Raw genomic sequence first — 21,880 nt, forward strand, 5'->3', positions numbered from 1 at the left:
AAATAATTTCAACATAAAATTAAAATAAACCTTCATATATCTAAACATATAGCCTAACACAATTTAAAACACATACCTAAGTCATACAGATAAATTACACAAAAGGCTCCCTCACACACCCACCAATCTCATTTTACATAGACAAATTCTGGTCCCTAATATCAGGCTTGATGCTTGATGCTGCAGTAGGGAAGCCATATGTTAGGGGTCTGTCCACACCGAGGGTCACCCTGCCCAAGACCATGGAGGCCGCTACCTCAGGAACCACCCCAGTCACAGCCGGCCGGGTCCCACACATTGCAGCCATTTAGCTGCAGTGCAGGAACCCAACAACTGCCCAGACAAGGCAGTCCCTGCAGCAGCAACTCCGCCTGAATTTCCCCCTGGCATGGAGGATCCCACCTCTCCTAAGCAGCTTTTAAAGTGTAGCAAAAGCTAAGTAACATCACAGTTGAGGCATTTTTCAGTATGCTGATGTCAAGCTGAATCAGTGGAGCCTGTCTTGTTGTTCAGGTTTATAATTTTGTTCATTGTCTGTTTGTCTTTTAGTTCATTCTTTTACAAAACTACCTGAAAAATTGATGACAGCCAGTGACACATTGCTGTTATATGGATGGAAGAAAAAGCAGAATTTATACATTTCTGTCACACATCACGCTATTCTGACGTGAAGCAATCATCAGTATTTTTAGAACTCGCAACACAATTTTCTAAAACACTAATAGGCGGGAAAAAAATTAGGTTTTACGATGTTCTATTGATTATCAACCCTCTTCCATGATTTCATAGAGCTGCTCATATGTAATGAATTTACATGCTGGTAGTCTGCGACTCTCTTCCAGGAAATAAATTATGTGGTGTTGACCTAGCTGTGACAGGTGGTGAAGAGTGACCTCAATTATAATGTTACTTAACTTATACTTATAGTTTAATCAATTAAATCCCTCTTGCTCCTTTTCTCATGTCTCTTTACTCTCACGTCACCTAGGAGATGCCTCTCTGTTTAAATGTCTTATGGAAACTTTGCTTCAGTTAAATATGTAGCTGTACCCTCATTTACTACATAGGGCTACATTATACAGCACCATAGACTGCATATGAAAAGATAAAAAGACTATTTAGTGTTGTCATTCTGCTCACAATTCTGGCTATTTTCTGCTCATCGCAGATAGCATGACTACCGACTATCACCACGGCAACCACATTTTTCCCAACCCAATCCAAAAAACATTTTATTTTCTTATTTTGTGTTCTATTCTTTCATTGTTGCATACTTCTTTAACAAATGAGGATATTTTTTTTTTTTAACCTGCTTTGATGTTTGCGCCAAATTGAGCTCCTGTTCGCAATGCATTGTAGTCTATAGCAATGGGGATGTTACCTGATGCACTGAGAAGTACCTCGCTCTATTACTCTAATATAGTAATGTATAAATATATGCCAATATTGCCGTCTCTAACTTATTTCTCCTTTTTTCTGCAGGTCTTCCTGATTAAGTGCAATTGTACATGTTGTTCTGTCTTTCCTGTCGTCTCCACCCCAACCAGTTGAGGCAGATGGCTGCCCTCCCTGAGCCGGGTTCTGCCGGATGTTTTCTTCCTGTTAAAAAGGAGTTTTTTCCTTCCCACTGTCGCCGCATGCATGCTCAGGATGGGGGATTGGATCAAAGTCATGACTCGATGCAATCAGTTGGTTTCTATTATACGATATGTATGAATTGGCTCGAAATGATATGTATGTTGATTTGTGTATGTAAAGTGCCCTGTGACAACATTGTTGTGAAGTGGCGCTATACAAATAAAGTTGAATTGAATTGAATTATATTGACCTGTCTAGTGATCATCGGTGCTCAGTACTTTTAAAGTGTGGGTGACTTTGAGGGCACTACTTTTTTTTCACTGGACATTCGGGAAACCTTAAAAAATGACATGACCACTATATAGGGCACTATGTAGGGATTAGTGTGGACATTTGGACACAGCATAAAAGTCAGCACTCAGCGAACGGCTGCCTTAAACCTAATGAGATTATCAAAATTTTCATTTCTTGCATTTCATCTTATTTTATTTTATCTATTTCTCTCTATATTTCATTACTTTTTTTAAAAGCCTGTTTTTAATGTTTTTACACTTCTGCGACCTGCTGTAATGCTAGTAAAGTTTTATGTAAAGCCCTTTGAATTGTCTTGTAAATAAATTGTACTGTACAATTTACCTTGCCTTGTAAGTTTATTTAAGGAGCTGAGGACATGTTCACATTTAGCACCATGAGAGTGCAACACAGATCTTTTAGGTTGTAGGGAGCTGACCTTCCCCGTACTGTCAGTAAAAAACTACTTCAGGAAGTCAACCTTCAGAAACATCCTGCCAGGAAACTCTGCTCCAAACAACTCAGTCTGAACATAGAAATAGATCAGGGAGAAAATGCCTTGCTCTAAATTTCACACTGATTTAACCATTGAAAAGTATATGACGAAACAATCCTTAGTAATCCTATTTAAAAAAAAAAAAACAGCAAGTGACAGAGTGGCACACATGTGTGTGTGTGTTCCACGATATAATGCAAACAAGAAGCAGCATTTACCAAAAACAGATGGCGGGGCTGGTGACTCTTCCTGCTGACCTTCATCAGGTTGCCCTCTTTTACAAAAACCTGATCAGAAAAAAATACACAAACACAAGCACTATACATAAAACGATCACTTCACAGCTCATCTGATCCTGACACATGTAGGGCATCTGCAGATATCAGTGTTATTTTAAATCAGGCTAGCTAGGGATTAGCAGCTGACTGATTGTGTAAAGGCCAACAACGGGGTGGTGGAAGGCAGACAGGGTGGGCTGGCAACACTCAGGCAGAAACAATGCTGTTATCAGAGTCATACCCTGTCAGGATGAAGCAGGTCCTGCTGGCCATGAACACTGTAGGCTACGTTGATCAGACGCAACAGATTTTCCTGAGAAATGCAGATGAAAGAAGGAAAAAAAGGTTGAGAAGAAGAGGAGACAAAATAAAAGACAAAACATGAAGAGCATTATCAGCATGTTCCTTATCTCCTGTTTTGGTTGAGCAAACAGTTTTTATCACTTGAATCGGACAGACAAGCCACATAATGTTCACTTTAGACCAAACTCAAAATGTGAGTCTTAAGCATGTGACTCAGTTTTGCCATGTGCGGTACGCTACAAGTAGTCACTCAAAAATATTCCACAAAAAATGCAAGTGACTTTAACTGAATTATAGTGGTAAATTAAGATAAATGCTAACAAGAACATGTAATAATGATGTTAAAATATTTCAAGTTTGGCAAATACTTTTCATTATTCTATTAGCAAGTTCATATCTGCTGAATTTACAACACAAAGGCTCAGGATGAGGAGAATATTAGTCTTCTTGCCTTTAGTGCCAGAAAGCCACTTAGCTCCACACATTGGGAGCAAATATGATTTCATGGCTATGAGGTAGTTATGTGCATTAGAGCTGTATAGCAGGCGATATTATATCTATCAAAAGCTTTGACAAATTTGATATAACTTAATTTTATCTTAACATTACAATGATATTGTTTAATCTTCTGTAGTTAAACACAGTGTTAGACCTGGGCAATGTGTCGACCCTAATAAGCAGGAATCAGAGGGACGTGGAAGATAATGTGTGACCAAGTGTGCTCAATTCTGCAGATAGACATGAATATATAATTATATCCATGCTATAACCACAAGAAATGAACATCCACCTCAGGGTTCTCTCATGCTATTGTATCTTATATGAAAAGTCCATACTGCAAAATGAGGCACTACTTTATATGCGCCTGATGATTAATTTCTTATTTAGTTTCTTATTTAGGGACACAACCTAGTTATCATATTTGTTCTTTGTGCATGACTATATCATGCTGTATAATAGTTTTCTAATGTTATCAGTGACCTGTACCAAAATGTGAGATTTAGGACTTGGTAAGATAACTTTAGATTAACCCTTTCATGCATGAATTAATAAAAAACAATGCAACATTTTTATAAATACAGTATTTTACCTCTACAGTCATATGCAATGTTTCTTTTTTTTGTTTATCAGTGATATTTAGAATTTATCATGATTTATGATTTATTTTAATGTGTTCTATAAAATATTTCTAAATTAATATTTAATCATAATTATATTATGTTAATCTTCTATAAAATACAGCTGTATCATTTTCTTGTCTTATTTATAGCAAAGGCAAATTTGCATAATTACATTATGTTCAATTATATCACATATATATTTATTCACCAGTGAGTGGAAACGTATTGGATGACTCACTAACATCCACTGAAGTGGTTTATTTACAAAAACACCATCCTCATTCATGAATATGCAAGAAAAAAGCTTGTAAATAGGTGTCCACTAGATGGCCACTATGCATGAACGGGTTAACTCTATTTTGTTTGTTGTCATTGTCGCAGAGGCAATTCACATCACACAGAAGAAAACTGTCACAGTAACACATTAAATAAACTGAGTTTATGATAAGTATGTATACAAGAGTGTTACCCACTTATTGATCAGTTCGGACCACAACCTCTGAATGTGGATAGTGAGACATCTCATTACTCTCCAAATATTACATCATCGCTTTGGCTTTGTTGCCCACATGAGAAATGTAGATTAACACCAACAGAACTGCAGGTCAAATAGTTTCAAGTAGTCTTAAACAACATAAGGACAGATCTGCAGTGAAGCTGCTCGATGAATTAAAAACTGCAGTCATATTTAGATTTGCTCATGTTTTCATGATGGAAGGGTGGTATTGAATAGCCAGTGAATGTTGTTGCTCTTTCTTTTTTTTCCTCAACTGTACCTCTTCCTTATTCCCGCTGAAACTGTGCTGCCTCTGCCCTGTTTGATATAGTAAAATTATATTGTGAAATATTTGCAATTTTTAAGGTGTCTGTTTGTGGTCAATCTTCTTATACTAAATCATAATCTTCCACAAAACCTGCATGACAACAACATTCCTGACACTGTTCCTGGCTGCAGTTAGGATGAAGGTATCTGTACCAGATAACAACAAGATGCCATGCTAGATAACAAAAAGATGCTGGGTTCATCGCACAGATTTCAGTGGGACTCCAAAGCATTAAATAATTCCAAATTTGACTGTATGCCATGAGATAAAAAGTATTAGATTTCTTGTGAAACCTCATGCAGACACTAGATGAAAGATCAGGTGATCACCTAAGTCATGTTGTTACAAGATGTGAAGCACACATGTTCAGAGTCCCAGAGAGAGCAGACGCAACATAAACCTTTATCAGATTATCATGTAAACTAGGGGTTTCCAAAGTCAGTCCTCAAGGGTCGCTGTCCTGCAGGTTTTCAATGTATTCCTGCTTCAACACACCTGATTAAAATTAAATGGATCTAACAGCCTATGAAGTCATAAGTCATCCATTTGCATCAGGTGTGTCTGAGCAGAGATACATTATTCTGTAGGATTGTGACCCTCGAGGACCGGATGAAGCCATCAACTCTCTGGTAAACCAGAAATTTACAAGCTAAACTAGTAACATAGAAAGAAAACGTCTTCTTGTTAGTAAATAAACCTGAAAGAATCAGTGACTGTGTCACATGCAGAACATACAGCGTTGAACATGGAACTGAATATATAGCTAATGTTTGCCGCTAATGCTTCAGTGAAAAGAACACAAAATTTTTAATCCATCACTCAGTCTTTCACTCAGTTAATCTCTATATAAACCTGAAAACACACCATGGAGGGGGTCTCAGTTACGACTGAACTAAGCAAAAGTAGTGAAGAGTTGTGTGAAAAATTGTGAAGTAAAATGTTTCAGCTGCGTCTTGAAAATATTCCTGCTAGGCTTTGGTTTCTTGAATATTAGTTCAGCTTGAGTATGGGTCATATTAAAGCTCTAATTTCATAAATAAGAAGGAATTTAGGAAGTAATTTACATTATTTGTTGCAATGAAAATGTGCAGTCTGTCTGATCTGGGTTGCACAATAACAATGTCACTTTAAGCATGAGGTGGTTAGCTTTCTGCTATGAATGTTTATGTAATTTCATACTGATTAACACAGTTTGCTAAAGCAGTTGTATGAATAAATAATGCAGAATTGTGGCGAATTTTTTGTTAAGTTTAAGAGTTAAATTTGACACTTACCCCGTGTTTTAAACTGTCATTGACTTGATCTGCAATGTCAGACACAATCACTACAGCAGCTGAATGAGAAAAACAGACAGAAGATCAGGACAGATACTTGAAAGAGGTGACCAGAGTCAAAACAAAACTTCTGAATTGATGAGATGCTTTTTTTTTCTTCTTTTTTTCCCCCCTTGCTTCTGTGTGATCTAAACTCAGTCAGAAGTCTGGACGCGTCTACATGTCTGGACCGGGGTGGTTCCCTTATCGGAGATCCAGGATGAGATAGTGTTGCTGCAACTTGCCCTCTCATGAATTAGACATTACAGTCTTCAGACAGAAAAGAGCTGGAATGACTGCCTGGTGGGTCACCAGTACAAACAAAGAAATCTAAATTGGCTCTCTCATGGCCATTTCTTCATGCCAAATGAACACAAATAAATTCCCAGTAAACACTGATTCACACACAGAGGCCTGTAAAGCTCCCCTGAGAGTGAGGACAGAGCAGCTGTTGTATACACTGCTGTATATCTTAATAACATGTTTACTGTACCTTGGGTGTCTTCATATTCCTTTGAATCAGGCGAGAGGTTGTTCAGATAATCTGTGACAAGAGTCAAAGAGAGGAATTGATCTAGACAATAAAGCATGAAACCAAATCAAGTCATTATTTTATTAAAGAAAAACAAAATCCTAGCTAAAAACAAAAAATGAAACGCTCCACTCACCAGTGAGGAGCATGCGATACTGTGCCACACGGACAATGACCTGCAGAAGCTGATGTTTCAAAGAAACTTTCTTCCCAGCTGGACTGTTCTCCTGAGACAAATAAAAAGTTAATTCTTCATTTTCTCTTAATCATTGTATCCACATCTTCCACCAACTAAAAACACTAGATGAACCACTAAATGCAAAGTTTAATAAAGATTGTTTAGTGGCCTTCTTTGTCTTTATTTAAAAGTTTTACTCACATAAGTTTGAAAATGAGCATGCATTTTCTTAGTAATACATTTCTCCATTTTAAAATTTGATGCTCTATATTAAATTCATATCTTTCACAACTATTATTCAGTTTTAGGAACAGCTGTACTTTCATGTCCTGGTGTGAGGATATCTATGGACTATCTTACCAATCTTTAACACAACTTTAAGTTTTTAGGCCCCTGACAGCACTTTGAAACAACAGTAGGTTTTAGACTGGATGTATTCTGTAGTGTGGAAAATGTGTTCTGTTAGTAGTCTCTCATTTAAGGAGAGCTTCAGGGGATCTGAGGACTTTTTCAACACTGGTGCTCTTTAAATCCAACAAAGAAAACTGCACAGCTCTGCAAAGACTTCATGCCAGCATCTCTCCTCTGTGATCTATAAAATCTTGGCAAAACACAGAAAACTCCTCAGTCCATAAATAAAACACATCTAGTCACTGGACATCCATCTACAATTCAGATATATTATTCCAAAAAGCTGGTTACAAGCTGTAAGACTGAATCCCTGAGGGGATAAACAGCACTTAACATTGATCTCTGTCAGAGACTGAAGGTAACAGTTGACTGGATAATGTTAGATTGTAAATTAAACTGTGGAAGGTGAGGATTTACTCGTCTTTATGTTTAGCTTATCACTGCATTGCATTTTATATGTTGAATTCTCATCATTTTTACAGCATCGCTTGGAACATCAGTTGCTGACTGGTTAGAAAAATTTATTTCTGAACATCCGTACTTTACTTTTGCTGTCACAGCAGTTAAACTGCCAAAATCAATGTAGTTTCTGTAATGACTGTGATTACATATTTAATCAAAATTTCTCTGCTTACAACCTGAATTCAAATCACATGTTTTAATGTCACTAAACTGTTGATTATAGATTAAGTGCAATCCTTTCCCATCCATCCAGTGTACGAAAATGCCAGCCGATGACAAGTCTTGATGTAAAATACACGTGACGAGGAAAAGGTACAAGAAAACAAGTCGGCAAATGTATTCAGTTTTTCACCTTTGGAATCTGCAATCCTGCAGATGTTAGAGTTTCCTTGCAGCAACACACCTGACTCAAATCAATGGGTAGGTTAGCAGACTTGTGCAGAGTTTGATGTCAGGCTTTACACAAATCTACTAATTAAGGCTGATGTGTGTCAAGTGTGTTGCAGCAGAGAAACTCTTAACATTTGCAGGACTGCAGCCCTTGAGGACCAGAGTTGCTCATCCCTGCTGTGCACGTTATGAGTTAGCAAAGCTCGACAGGTCTCACCTCAAACCTTTGAACGATGGCTGCAAAGGAAGGTGAGGTTCGACAGCTGTCCTCCAGTAAGCTCATGCTCCGGTCATAGTGTCCGATGTAAGTGGTGAAGACCAAGAACTCTGCTTTCCTGCACAGGAATATGTCTGCAATCTGTTGACTGTCTTCCCTGAATTTTGAAACAGAGGTGAGCGTATGAAGGAGAAGAGTCAGTATTTCAGTATTTCCTGTGTAACAACACTGCATGATGTCCCACTTCTCACCAGTGTCGGATTCGATTATCCAGTTCATTGAGGATTTTGAAGTGCAGACTGTAAACATCGGGCAGCTCATTGAGAATCTCTCGGAGTCGCTCATCATCCAACACAGGCTGCCCGTCGTCACCAACTGCTGAACCCACTGCTTCCCGAAAGTCCTGGATTAGTGTAATAGTTCATTTGAAGTTATAGTTTCTGATAAATGTTTTGTTCTCAAATTCTGCAGTTTACAGGCTGCATTCCTTCCCTTCCTCCACAAAGACTGGTTGGTGTTCAACATGAGCTGTCGCACCAAAGTTTCTCATCATTTCTTTGAACACCAAAGTTTTTAGCACTCTTGTTTAGTATATATAGGTATATATAAATATATATCATTCATTCATTCATTCATTTTCTAAGCCGCCAAATCCAATTTAGGGTCGTGAGGACTATCCCAGCTGGCTTTGGGCGATGGGCAGGGTACACCCTGGACAGCTCGCCAGTCCAGCCACTGCTGAAAGCATTGCTTCATCTGGCTTCTCACTATAAATGATGCATTCTGGTGAAAAACCAAAGTTAAGTTACTTATCAACATACAGTGTTACTTTTTTACCTTTTAGAATGAAAACAAAATCCTGTGGACTGTAGCATTTCTCAGACATTTTCATTCATGAAATGGTGCAGGGAAAATCAAGGTTACCTTGATAAACATTAACTATTACACTACTGTAACCCCACAAGCTTACTAACCTCATCTAACAACACCAAACATGAATGAAAATTGATAGGATGCACAAGGCGGTCGCCTACTTTTTTTTTTTTAACCTTTTTGACAGATTATATGTTTCAAATTGTTTTTGTGTAAAAATGTTATGATCCTCACTTATTCTCTTTGGGACCTAGTTTGTGTTATCAGGCTCCCAAAACCGTTCAATGTGAACAAACTGTCCAAATTATTTAAATAATAATTGGCGCCTTGATTTTAAACACACTGGCACACAAAGCATCAGGGACTTGCTGTGGTCTCAATAAGACCCATTTTAAGGGTTATGGACCTCATGTTGGAAACCACTAGTCTAGACAACTAAGAAGATAGTTGAAGAAAGACGTTTAATACACATCTGGGATAACATCATACAACATCTTTCCCTGCTGATAAATTAGAGAAACTGGACAACTTCTACCCCCTCTACCACATCTTCTGCTCCCTGCACCTCAGCCTCCTAACAATAATCTCACAATCACAACAATCCCTCATCAAGCTCAACATCAAGTGGCAAAGAATACTTTATTAGAACAGAACTACCAAATCACACAAATTTTATAATTTCCTTCTCAGATCTTGAACTTTGATTGGATTACTCTCAGTTTCCACTGCGGCACTTTTAGTAACACAAAGACTTTTTAACTATCCTTATGACACTGCAGAGTAATGCAGAATCAACTAAGTTACCAGCCTCCTTGCTTCTTATCTGGATGCATTTGTATGATGTGCATTGAATTAGCTGTAAAAAAAAAAACAAAAATGTCATAAAGATACTTCACTCACTTCTTGAAGCAACTTCAGGGCTTTCACATGTCTGTGGACAAAAAAAGCAAATAAACCCTTCATTAGGTTGATGAAAATATGTTAACTTTTTATGACACAGATATGATTCAAATGAAGCATGTCACATTTATACTTACACTCTCTCTGTGTCCACCAACTCTTTCACAATGTAAAAGGCTCTGGATCGACCATCAGGCTGTGAGAAAAATATGAGGATCATTACGGGGAACAAACACATTTTGGCTTGGGTTCAAAAAGTATGAGAGTATCTCAGGTTCACAGCATCTCGAAGCAGCAGTTAAACTCTAAATGATGAGAGCACCCTTGCAGGAGCCCATTAACCTCTATTAAACTGCTATAAAATCCTGGCTTGTGAGGGCAATCTTTCAATTATCCAAGGTGAAAAACAGTTCACTTTGTATTACCCCATTCTTCTGATGTCCCATTCTAACAGTCCTTTGGAAATAAGAGAAATCTGCTTTGCTTCATAATAATGATCTGGCAAACAAATTGAAACTAACCAGTCTGTCATAATTGTTGTCTATTCCCCCGTCTTCCTCCTCAGAGGTGCGTCCTTGCTCCTCCTCAGCTACCTTCTCTCCCTCCACTGAAGCTGATTGTGGAGCTACAGCCACAGAGCACACGTTGTAGGCTTCTGTGTAGGCACTGTGGGGAAGAAAAGGGCAGCTTTCGTCACAAAACGATGCACACAGGAATACATGCAGAATCACAACAAATAAATAGATAAATAAATGTAGAAAAAAAATAGAAAAAGAAACAATGGGGCCCAGTCACTTTTTATTAATTCGAACCTTCCACTCAGCTCTAAATTAAATAATACATCAGTGATAAATTATATAAACAGGTCTAATTATAACTGAGGAACAGAGTCAGCAGTTTGTGTTTTAAAATTATTTGATGCAATCTTCAGACAAATTAAAGTTTAGCTAAATTATATCAAATTCAACTTATTTTAACATTTTTCACCTTAAAATAAGCATCTTCTCATAACCTGCAGTGAAGGCTGAGGGCTAAATGTGACTTTGGTTCAGCCAGAGTAATTAGTTTTTTCGTAGTGTGATTTTAATGGAGTAGTTAAAGTCTTAGGCTGAACGAGTTTTTGCAACACTAAATAAGAGTTTCAGTATCACTGTTAATAATAAAGTAGATATAATGTCTGTAAACTAACTAACTGAATCATATCAGAATCATATATCAGATTTAATTTGTTAAGTTTGTATTAAAAGAACCTGCCAACTAGATCACAACAAAAATTTTAAGGAATTGCCAGCTCCTGCCTTGCAAAAGATTACAAAAGTGCCAAAATTCAATCAGTTCAAGTAAACTGAGGTGCTCAATAACATGCAGAACACAAAAACACCAAAACAGTTAAACTGGTGACTGCCAGAATGGATTGAAACTGATAGTTTCATTACATTCTCCGGGGTTCATTCATGTACATGCATACAGAACTGATGGAGCGCCTCCATAACCTTAAAGATTAAATCTTGGGGCCAATAAGACTAAATGATCTGTTGCCTCAGTGATGTGGAGCACAGGACAATGCTGAGATCATTTCTGCACAGAGCAGAGCTTTTTAAAGAGACAGGACGGATATTTAGAAGAACGTATCAGAGCGGCGTCCTCTTATATCTCAATTACTGCTAAAAAAAAATGTCACCTAATTTATCTGCTGTGGCACAAAAAGGGAAATAATGGTTATCAGAGAATTTTTTGGAGCAAAGATAATTAGTGAAAAATCATGCATGCTGAAACCATACAGTGAGTTGACAACCTCTCAGCTGCTTAAGATTTGGATTTAATTTTTTTTTAACAATTATTTTGTATGTTTTATGTCATATTCTCATACAACTTTATATAAGAGCTTCTTTTAATCATTTAAATCATCTCTACAGTCCTTTACGATGCTCCACGTTGAGATATCATGCTAATAAACATATTTAGTGTTAGAAGACAATGTGAATAAATGAAACATCTCAACTCCATAGAGGTAAGAAAGTGGTCTCGAAAGGCCTACGGTGACACAACCAAAGACACACGTTGGTATTTTATGCTGCAGGATTTTCTTCTGCGGGGAGCCCAGATAATTATGCAAATGGCTGCAGTTCAGTGGGGAATGTATGCTATGCAAATAAAAACATGTCCTTAAGTTACAGGGGTGATGTAGAGTAGCCCTCCACATGATCATCTCCTTGCCAACACGCCTGCCATGTTTCACTTCAAGTGCAGCTGGATTTAACCCAACTGAGATGCAAATGAGATACATATGAGCAGCATATGTGCTGCTCAGATCTCTGCATTACACACATTAGAGCTGCATGGCCCATTACTGCTTACTGGAACAAACTTTGAATGAGACACCAGGGGTGCCTGAAACACAGAATTACAGTACATTAACAGTTTCTATATTGAGCTTTTATATCACTCCCAAAGAAACTGCTACTGCTACGTCTTACTTGCCTGTCACAAAGGCTCGAGGCAAGAGCTGTAGAGATAAATTACCAGGAGATTTAAAAAAAATATGACTTTTGTCTTTCCTCGGGCTAACTTTCCAGTGAACGCATGGATGGGACAAGAGTGCCAATGATCACCAAACTATCCTGTAATATGACTCCCTCGGGGTATTATTAAATTAACAGCACCAGCTCCTGACTCTGCTGTGCATTCAGATATTTGTGTGCTGCGATTAAAACCGATGTATCCAACAGAAGATGCAATACACATGATTGTAGTTACCAGGATTTCTGAATTGTGCGCTTGTAAAATGTCAACCAATCCTCATGTAAGAGCTAATAGTTTCTTTGCAAAGCCTTTGTGACAAAACCTCCTCATATGCAAGGATCCTCGTAGCTCCTCCAAGGACATCCATATGAAAGGCAGTGACTATAAATGTACCAAATACAACACAGTTTCACCATAAAACGTGAAGAGCATATGTTTGTCAACATGTCAAAAATATATTGCTTTCAGTATCCAACATAAGAAAATGTGAGACGACAGAATTCAGTAGATGTTTTACAATCTGTTATGAGATCACGATGCCAATTATAAACCTCCCCTTCAAAAGGCAACCAAAACAAACCAGACACAGAAGATGACCAGCAGAAAGACACTTATTTCAGGAGCTCTTTACTAAAAAAGAACAAAGATTGATCAAAGTGCACATGTTTCAACACATGCAACACAGCTGATCCTGAGTATCCTGTGAACAAAGTTGTGTGGATATCTACAAACTCCCACCTGGAACCAAGAATTGTCCTAAATTGCGAAGACAGACACACACCTATCTATATTAGATATAGACTAACTGTTTTGTTTTATTGGGAGGCTGTAGGTCAGGTGGATGAGCAGTTATTCAGGTAGGTGGATCAATTTCAGGCTGCCCAAGGACTACATGCCAAAGTGTCCTTGTCCAAGACACTGAACCCTGAACTGGACTTAGTTTAGGTTCAAGGATAATTTAATCCTTTTCATAAGTCTTGAATTTGTATTAGACTGATTAAATTTGTTTTGCTTGTTTATTTACTAGGAAAATTCATTCATTCATTCATTATCCTAACCGCTTAATCTGGTTAAGGGTTGCGGGAAAGCTGGAGCCTATCCCAGCAGTCTTTGGGCGAAAGTCAGGGTACACCCTGCAGCTCACCAGTCCATTGCAGCACTGGGAAAAGGATAAGCTTTTTCTTTTCTGTTAACATAGGGGTTGAGCTGGAAGCTAGCATGCAACCAATACAGATCCGATCCTAAATAACACAATACACACAATCCTGCTGCACAATCAAACATTTTAGAGTACAATGAAAACAACTCAGTTTGTAATCACACTAAATATCTGTGACACTCCTACATTAGTGCAGGCTAATATTGATGGAAATGTGTGTTATCAGTTCAATTGTATACAAATTCACCAGTAGCCTAAATTAACTTGGGTGTATTCAAGTCACAATATCTTATACAAAGCCATATTTTCTCATGAATTTTCATTGTAATTAAAATTTCAGGTCTTTTCCTGTACAGATTTCTTTCCACATACAGCCACAAAAACAGTGAAACTTTAGGAGAGGAGAGCTCTGTAGAAAACAAGTGCTGACTACAGAACATATTGAGATTGTATCTCGGCATGTTGCAGACTGGCTGGAGAAGAGCAATGACTCCAAAATGCTCTGACTATTAATCATCTTGAGCAGCCTGTATGATATGGGCATAGCCAGTAGGAATGCAGGGGGAAGGGGGAATGGATTCATGTCAGCACAGCATGGCTGATCATACTAACGAATAACACCACAACAGGAACACAAGTGTTGCTACCTGCAGCATCAGCCCAAGGAGAACCTCTTCCTGCACCTAAGAAATGATTTATGAATGAAACCAACCTGTTTTCATTTAGATCGGAAGAGACCACCTCTACAGCGGCGTTTCCTCCTCTCCCACCCATAATGCCCCAACAACACAGGAACACACACACAACAACTGGAGTTTATTAAATCTCACTGCAAGGCGAAAAGGAGCTTCCTCTATCACTGGTCACCTCGTTCATGTCCGCAGCAATCACAGTATCAGGAGATAATAAATCCTTCTCCCAGGGACATTGTTAAACAGATACAGTGACCAAGAAGTGCTGTGAAAAGGCTTTTGCTCAGGGTACAGATAGCAAGAATTACTACGATGAAGTCCAGCATCATCACCCTTTAAAAGACAAATTGGTCATGCGAGCAGTGTGGCTCATTTGACGATAAGGTCAGTATATATATATATATATATATATATATATATATATATATATATATATATATATATATATATATATATATATATATATATATATATATATATATATATATATATATATATATATGTATATATGTATATATGTATATATATTTAACATTTTACTGAAAGCACTACTGTGGCGATGTTAAGTCTCAGGTTGTCCATTAAGTTTAAGTACTTGGATGTGTTCATGCAGTGGTAAAACACAGTTTAGCTTATTTGAAAGTGTTATTTGGGTTATTGCAAATGATTCTTGACATGTATGAGCTTGTCCCTCAAAGGAAATATCCTTACCATGTCGCTGTAATTGGCACTGTAATGGAGACATTTTATGAAGGCAACACACTAATGCATCTGCTTTTTTGTGTGAAGTAAATTGTACAATGAAAGTTAGAACAGGAATTGCTGAACCAGAGGACTTGCAGTCAAAGTGAAAGTTTTATATTTTGCTGTGTGCTTCTATGAATGAACAGACTACATAAGTATACAAATGGCGGACATAATGGATTGAATTCGTTTCCGATTTAGAGTCAGATTTTTGCCACTTTTCCCACAAAAGTCATACACATGACCATGAAATTATTTTTAAGTTCTGTGATTCCTGTAATATACTTACACGTTAATATAATGCAATAATTAAAGTTACTCCTACTTATTAACTGGCTCATTTGGAGCCCATCTTGCATATTCACTCAGGCAACAATTGCCTGTTAACATTTGTAATTTAAGAGAAATGTTAAACAAATGTCAAAGTTGAGAACATTATTTTTACCATTAATGTTGAATTTTACAGTATTATAGACTGTGAATAGATTACATGAGTGTCACAAGAGATGGGTTATGAAAAGCAATCTTGCATTTGTATTAAAAGTGGGCTTTAACAAGCCACAACATACCACTGATGTTGAACCCACAGTGTTACTGATGTCATTTTTATCATAGTATTGAATTTGTTTTATTACATATTCCAGAGGAAAATCTTGGTTTGTATTACTTTTTGTCTCATATATGTGTCATAGTAAAGAGAGGGGATGGAGAGATTTAGAAGGACATGTATATCACATTTATTGTATGGTTAAAAAAAAAATCTAGAACATGGAAGAGACACAGCGCAACTCTGCAGAGATTTTTTTCACATTTTTTTCTTGTTTCATTTAATCCCATTGACTGGTAAATTATTAACTTGTGATAAAAAAATTTTAAAAAAAAAAGTGAAAGGATTTTGCAAAATAATCTTAAAATTAGAACGAGCAAAATAATGAAATGAGACAATGAAAATAGTTTTTTTTTTTTTTTTTTATCTTCCACAGCTGGAAAAGTCTAAAACCTTGACCTTCTGGTGGGGAAATAGATACTGTACATACCTTTCTGTTTCCTGCTCAGGTGACTGAGTTTTGTTTTCAAAGCCCGGGAGGCTGCTCATGTCCACGTAACCGTCCGTCTCATTGGCTGCAGACAGGATTCGACCGGGGCGGTCAAAGAAGTTTTTGCGCGGTATCTGTCGAACAGGCCTCCGCTGTGGCACCTGAACGTTCTCATAGTCTGAGCTGATGGCCGGAACATTCTCGTAGTCAGAGGTATCTGTGTTGGGGAAGGAGATTGAGCGAGGCTTCGTCAGAGGAAGAGGTATGAAAGGCACACGGGAGCGATCCTCAAACGATTCCACACGGACAACACTGCGATTGAGGAAAGCCACAGAATTCCCTTTCCTATTGTTCTCCTCACAGAACAAGAAGGTGGAAGCAGGCTCAGCTGAAACCTGAGGCCTGCTAGCTGAGCGTGAGTTTAACCGGGGAGAACTGCTTAGGCTGTGTCTGTCTGAATCTAGCAGTCTGCTGGGCATACGATGACTGTATTCAGCTGAAGACTTAGAGAAAGATGACTTGACATCTGCAGGTTTGTTTTCTGTTTTCCACCCAAATTTAAGCATCAGGAAACGCTTCAAGGAGGATTTCTTCTTCTTCTTTTTCTCTGAAAAGTCTCCCCCTGTGAGGAGTGAGGGAGAACTCTTCGTGATGGGCTTCTTGGTGATGTAGGCAAGCTCAAACGGGGGAGGGATGTCTACCAGAGATGTGGGTGTGGATAGGGCACTGGATGAGAGAGGTGAGCTCCTGGAGAAGTTTCCAGATGAGTAAACGGCATCTCTGTGTCTCTGAGATCCATCCCTGTAGACACACATAGAGGCATCCTTTCCCTCCATGGACAAGGAACGGGGGTACAGAGACAAATAGTGGGGCTTTGAAATGCTTTTGTGCCGCGTTGAGCTTAACATGGGGCTGCTGCTCAGTGCAGGTTGTCCAAATCCACTCATATAGGTCTTCTGAAAAAGCTGCACTCCCATATCCGCCACGTTATTTGTAATCCTGTGTGACAGAGAGTGCGATTGAATGCCGGGGGCTTTTTTGTCAAAAGGAAAAACATTCTTAGATGGTAAACTTTGCCTCGGTTCCTCATAAACATGCTCATCACTGATGTCCTGCTCCGTGTCAGAGGTCTCATCTAGAAAGGGCACAATGTGACCCTCCAGGTCATCCTCATCTCTGAAGACATCAGAGTCATTCGGGGACAGCAGCTGGCTTTCTGAGAGAGAAGAAGTCAATGAGATGTCCATGTCTGTCGGCACTGAGATGGCTACCTGCCTGAACCTCGGCTGGCAGCCTAAATGGTTCAACACGTCCCCCTGTTCATTCGTCTTGTCTTCTTTGTTTTGGACAAGTGGAAGTTTTTTATATGTCTTTTCTTCGTTCTTATGACCACTGCCGTATTCACCATCCACATCCTGGTAATCTTTTATTTGTCCATTTTCTTCTCTTTCCTTATATTTCCTCCCAAGAAGTCCACTTTTAGGGAAAGGATGAAAGCTATATACTGGGAGTGTACTTTCTGTCCTCATCCCTTTGTTAATAATGTCCTCTGAACAGATGTATAAAGGTTCATGTACACGATGCGCCTCCAAGGCAACATGTTTCCTTGAAGTATCACAAACCTGTTCTTCACTGTCAGGAACGCTGTTGTAAAAATAAATATCCTGCCAGTTTTCACCTCGTTCTTTTTTCTTATGGCCAAACTTCAGGATGTTGGGAGTGAAACCACAATCAGGATCGGACCCTTCCACTTTCTCCTCCATTAGAAAAAAAGCATGCTTGGCATCGGCGTCGATCACGTTGTCCTTGACAAGGAGGCCAGGCTCATCTGTGAGTGACTCTGATAAATCATCTGCTGTGCTTCCATCCTCCTTGATCTGAAGCTTTTCCTGCTTCGCATCACAACTGTCTGCAGAAGAGCGGCGTGCTTCTTCATCAGCGCTATTAACCGAAATGTTTCCCACCGAGAGGCCATCTGTGTCAGCCAGTGCCTCGCCTGCATCACAACCCTCAGCATCCATGTCCTCCGTCACATCTGTGTCAATCATCTCCTCGACCTCCACTGAGTCAGCTGTGAGTCTGGAATCACTGATCCAAAGTGTTTCCAGTGAGTTACTTTCCTCTGACAGGGCACTGTCTGTTAATCTCCAGTCATCATCCATTTTCTGAGTAGCATCTTCTTCTTCTTCTCCTTCATTCTCCTTCTCTGCCACTTCTCTGTCCAGCTGCTTCTTTGACGCAGTCTGTAAATCTTTTCGTGGGGATTTGCAGATGTTGTCTTTCAATTGTTTCTCTGCTGGCGATATGTCTAAAATTACTCTGCTTCGACCATTCTGTCTCTTATGATCTTCACCAATCTCTTCGTCTGAACTTATTACACTGTCATTACTGAACTCTCCCTGGTTGCCATTTAACAGTGATGTGATTTTAGGTTTTGGGGCAATAAAAGGTTTGGGACCCCTGGCTGCAGACGAAATAGGGGAGGGGAGCTTCAGGCTGGCGTGACAAACAAATCTTGGCTTTGGAGCAAGAGAAGGCTTGGTGTAGTCTGAAAGAACAACAGGAAAAGGAAACTGTAAGATTATGTGCTTTAAAATAGCTTACAGGTCATTTGTGTGGTGTTCCTGTGACCTAAACTACTCAGAGGCTTGAAAATAATCAAACTCTAAAGGTCTGTGCAAGAATCACATCTAGATATCATATCTAGGTTACAGTTGGAAGAATTTCTTCGCAAAATTTGTGCAGTACATATTAGATAACTAGTCTCAGTCAGAGAAATGCCAACCATCCAGGTAGCAGGAATGGTTTAATGGTCTAGATCCAGGAGATATTATTTGACTCAGGAACAATTTGAGTAATTATGGATATTCAGCCAAAGTGCACTAGTTCAAGATTTGGTGCTAAAACAAAGCAAAGTCTGTTTCTTGCTAAATTTCTGTACATAATATGGTTGGCCAAAAGGCAATCTTTTTTTTTTTTTTTCCAGCTTTCAGTCCACGCGAGACCTGATACTACTCACACAAAACCTGACCAAATCTGGCAACCACTGCACAGCCGGAGCTTACTGGCTCCTACAGTGACTCGCTGCAAGAACACATCTGTCTGAACCTTGTGTTTAAGCCAATGCAACTGAATTAGATGATTCCCTATCCACAATGTTGACTGGTCAAGTTATGTAAATCTGATGTTATAAAATGTAATAGAAAACTTTTTATGAGTAATGCATATTACATTGCCCTTTGAAAGAAAGAAAAAAGAGAAGAACACAAAGAAGTCTGAGGGATTTCCCTGACTCGCTTCCTGTGATTCAAGAGAGAGAGAGAGAGAGAGAGCCCTGTCAGGCTGGCTCTAATGCTTAAAACATAACTGTTCTCCTGGAGAAAAGAGTAAAGATATTGAAGCAAAAAAAAACAACATTAAATTTAAGTTAAATCTAAAATAAAACATCTTTTATTTCAAACTGAAATTAGACACAATAACAAAACTACTGTCAATGATTCTGTCAGTTTTTAAACAACTGGTGACTAGAACACAATGTTTCTCCCACCTCCCCAAAAGAGCAAGATTTAAAAAAAAAAAAAAAGTTAATGTCATGAGTGCAAAGTCTCCAATTTACATATTTTCTATCCCTTTAATTAAGAAAAACGCGTTTTTGAAACTGTTTGATTTGCCTGTCTGGTTGTTTCTGAGGAATGTTTAAAAAAAATTAGACAAAAACGCTGAATACAGGTAGATATGAGAAACAAAGTTTGTTTTATCTTTGTCATTTCTCCCCCTCAGGAAAAAACCTAAGACAAATGTAAGCATTCAATCTAAAGTGTGAATAAGCTATACTTAAAACAAGAACAAAAAAACTGTAATCTCACCTGTGTTCATTTTTGCCAACACACCATCTCCAACATCCCGCCCAGCGAACACAGCCAAGACACAAGCCACTTGATAAAAAAAACAAAACAGTACAAAACAGATCAAACTCTGCTGGTTTGTCCAAAGGGAGAGTGTGTGTGAACACGTCTGAACACGGCTCTGCCTGCTTTCATCTGAGAGTTCAACGCTGCTCATCTGATCGCGTGTGCGCCCTGCAGCGCGCAGGACGCGACTGGAAGCCAAATGCAAAGGCTCGATCCGCGCCCTGATAAACCGCACACTGGGATCCCTCTGCAGCAGCAGATGCGGGTCCTCAAAGCATCCTTCTTCAAGTGATATTGGAGGCTGATTAGCATATTTTAAAAAAGAGATCACTGGAACTCTTTCCGCAACAGAGCAGATGTAAAGACCACAGACGACGGAACGCCGGAGCTCTACGATAATCCCATTAAAAACATGACCCCGATTTAAAATGACACCAGTCAATATGAACTTTTCACGAAGATTTAAGGTCGCCTCACAAATTATACAAATCACTTATGGGAAATCAATGTCAAATTGAAAGGATTAATGGTTTAAATGATTTAACAAAGCTTTACAGATGCATTTTAAGGCCATTTTGTGTTGGCAGGTGTAACTGTTTAAATACCAGCATGTACAGATGAAAGATTAACATATTAAAATCTTCTACTAATACTTTAGTACCACAGAGAAGCCAGTGAGCTCGGATTAATGCTTTCTAAATAGATAGTAGTGAAGCCAGACAACGTGAAGTGGAAAAGTACTGATATAGGCTTGATTCATATTTTATCACTTGTTATTAAAGTACAGAAAGCAAGGCTTACTTAGCAAGTATTAGGCCTACCTATAAGATTGGTTTTTAAAAAGCTATTATTTAAAATAATAGAAAAAAAAATCACATGTCATCTAGTCCCTGCAGTGTTATTATCCCATAAAAACATATTTTTCATTATAGTGGAACATATGAGGGATCTGAAAATAAGCTTGACCACATTTATAAACTTGTTTGCCTGCACGCCCATCTGTCTGTGTGATTGCTGCACAACAGGCTCCTTTTCTTTTTCTTTTTTTTTATTACAAAACAGGAAACTGCTCTCCCTGTTTCCTGCACAACCCAACTTCACATCCTTAGCAGCTCATGGACACCATTTAACCCCTTCACTGTGACTCACCAGTGGTGAAATAAAGGAGGCTATTTTTACACCTGAATTGTGCTCAGCTGGTGAAGATTTATTACACTAGAAATATGTGTGCAGTGTACCTCAGCAACACACAACAGCATTCATTAGGGCACTGAGTCTGATCAGCAGGGCAGCAGAGGGTGAAAATATAAGTGAAGTACTAACTCTTTCCGCTCCAAACCTGCAACATAAGAAATGCACAAATCAGTGTGAAATTTGTCATCATTTGTATTTGCAGATGGTCTGACCTTACTTGTAAATATAATCACTTTTCAGATCATAAATTATGAAAATGTTATCTCAAATGTACATCCAATGAAACCACTTTAAGGCTCTTCATCTGTGTTTAGACACAGCCCATTGTTCAGTTCTTCGCTCCTTATTTGATGCTTCAGTCTTGCAGTTACCGAAAATCATTATTTTGCATTATCACTGTCAGCAGCAGGGTCATGCAACAGTAATTTTCACATGTATAAAATGATGCTGACA

The 21,880-nt window shown here is 38.6% G+C and overlaps 1 protein-coding gene across 2 annotated transcripts in view; it reads right to left on the reverse strand.

Annotated features, from left to right (window-relative positions):
* The window catches only part of fgd5b (FYVE, RhoGEF and PH domain containing 5b), a 26,034-nt gene extending 5,768 nt beyond the window's left edge, over nucleotides 1-20,266 (reverse strand). For both annotated transcript variants that reach the window (XM_079241590.1, XM_079241589.1), the window contains exons 1-12: nucleotides 20,189-20,266; nucleotides 16,323-18,870; nucleotides 10,689-10,833; nucleotides 10,305-10,363; nucleotides 10,168-10,198; nucleotides 8,646-8,797; nucleotides 8,395-8,551; nucleotides 6,873-6,963; nucleotides 6,698-6,748; nucleotides 6,166-6,224; nucleotides 2,885-2,956; nucleotides 2,584-2,652 (exon numbers count right to left, since the gene is read on the reverse strand). In XM_079241590.1, the coding sequence (XP_079097716.1) occupies nucleotides 2,584-2,652; nucleotides 2,885-2,956; nucleotides 6,166-6,224; nucleotides 6,698-6,748; nucleotides 6,873-6,963; nucleotides 8,395-8,551; nucleotides 8,646-8,797; nucleotides 10,168-10,198; nucleotides 10,305-10,363; nucleotides 10,689-10,833; nucleotides 16,323-18,870; nucleotides 20,189-20,198 (3,444 nt within the window). In that variant the 5' untranslated portion in view covers nucleotides 20,199-20,266. The remainder of the gene's footprint in view (nucleotides 1-2,583; nucleotides 2,653-2,884; nucleotides 2,957-6,165; nucleotides 6,225-6,697; nucleotides 6,749-6,872; nucleotides 6,964-8,394; nucleotides 8,552-8,645; nucleotides 8,798-10,167; nucleotides 10,199-10,304; nucleotides 10,364-10,688; nucleotides 10,834-16,322; nucleotides 18,871-20,188) is intronic.
* Between the last annotated feature and the right edge of the window lie 1,614 nt (nucleotides 20,267-21,880).

Source organism: Telmatherina bonti, assembly GCF_933228915.1.
Source record: "Telmatherina bonti genome assembly, chromosome: 6".
In the NCBI taxonomy this organism is placed as follows: domain Eukaryota; kingdom Metazoa; phylum Chordata; class Actinopteri; order Atheriniformes; family Telmatherinidae; genus Telmatherina; species Telmatherina bonti.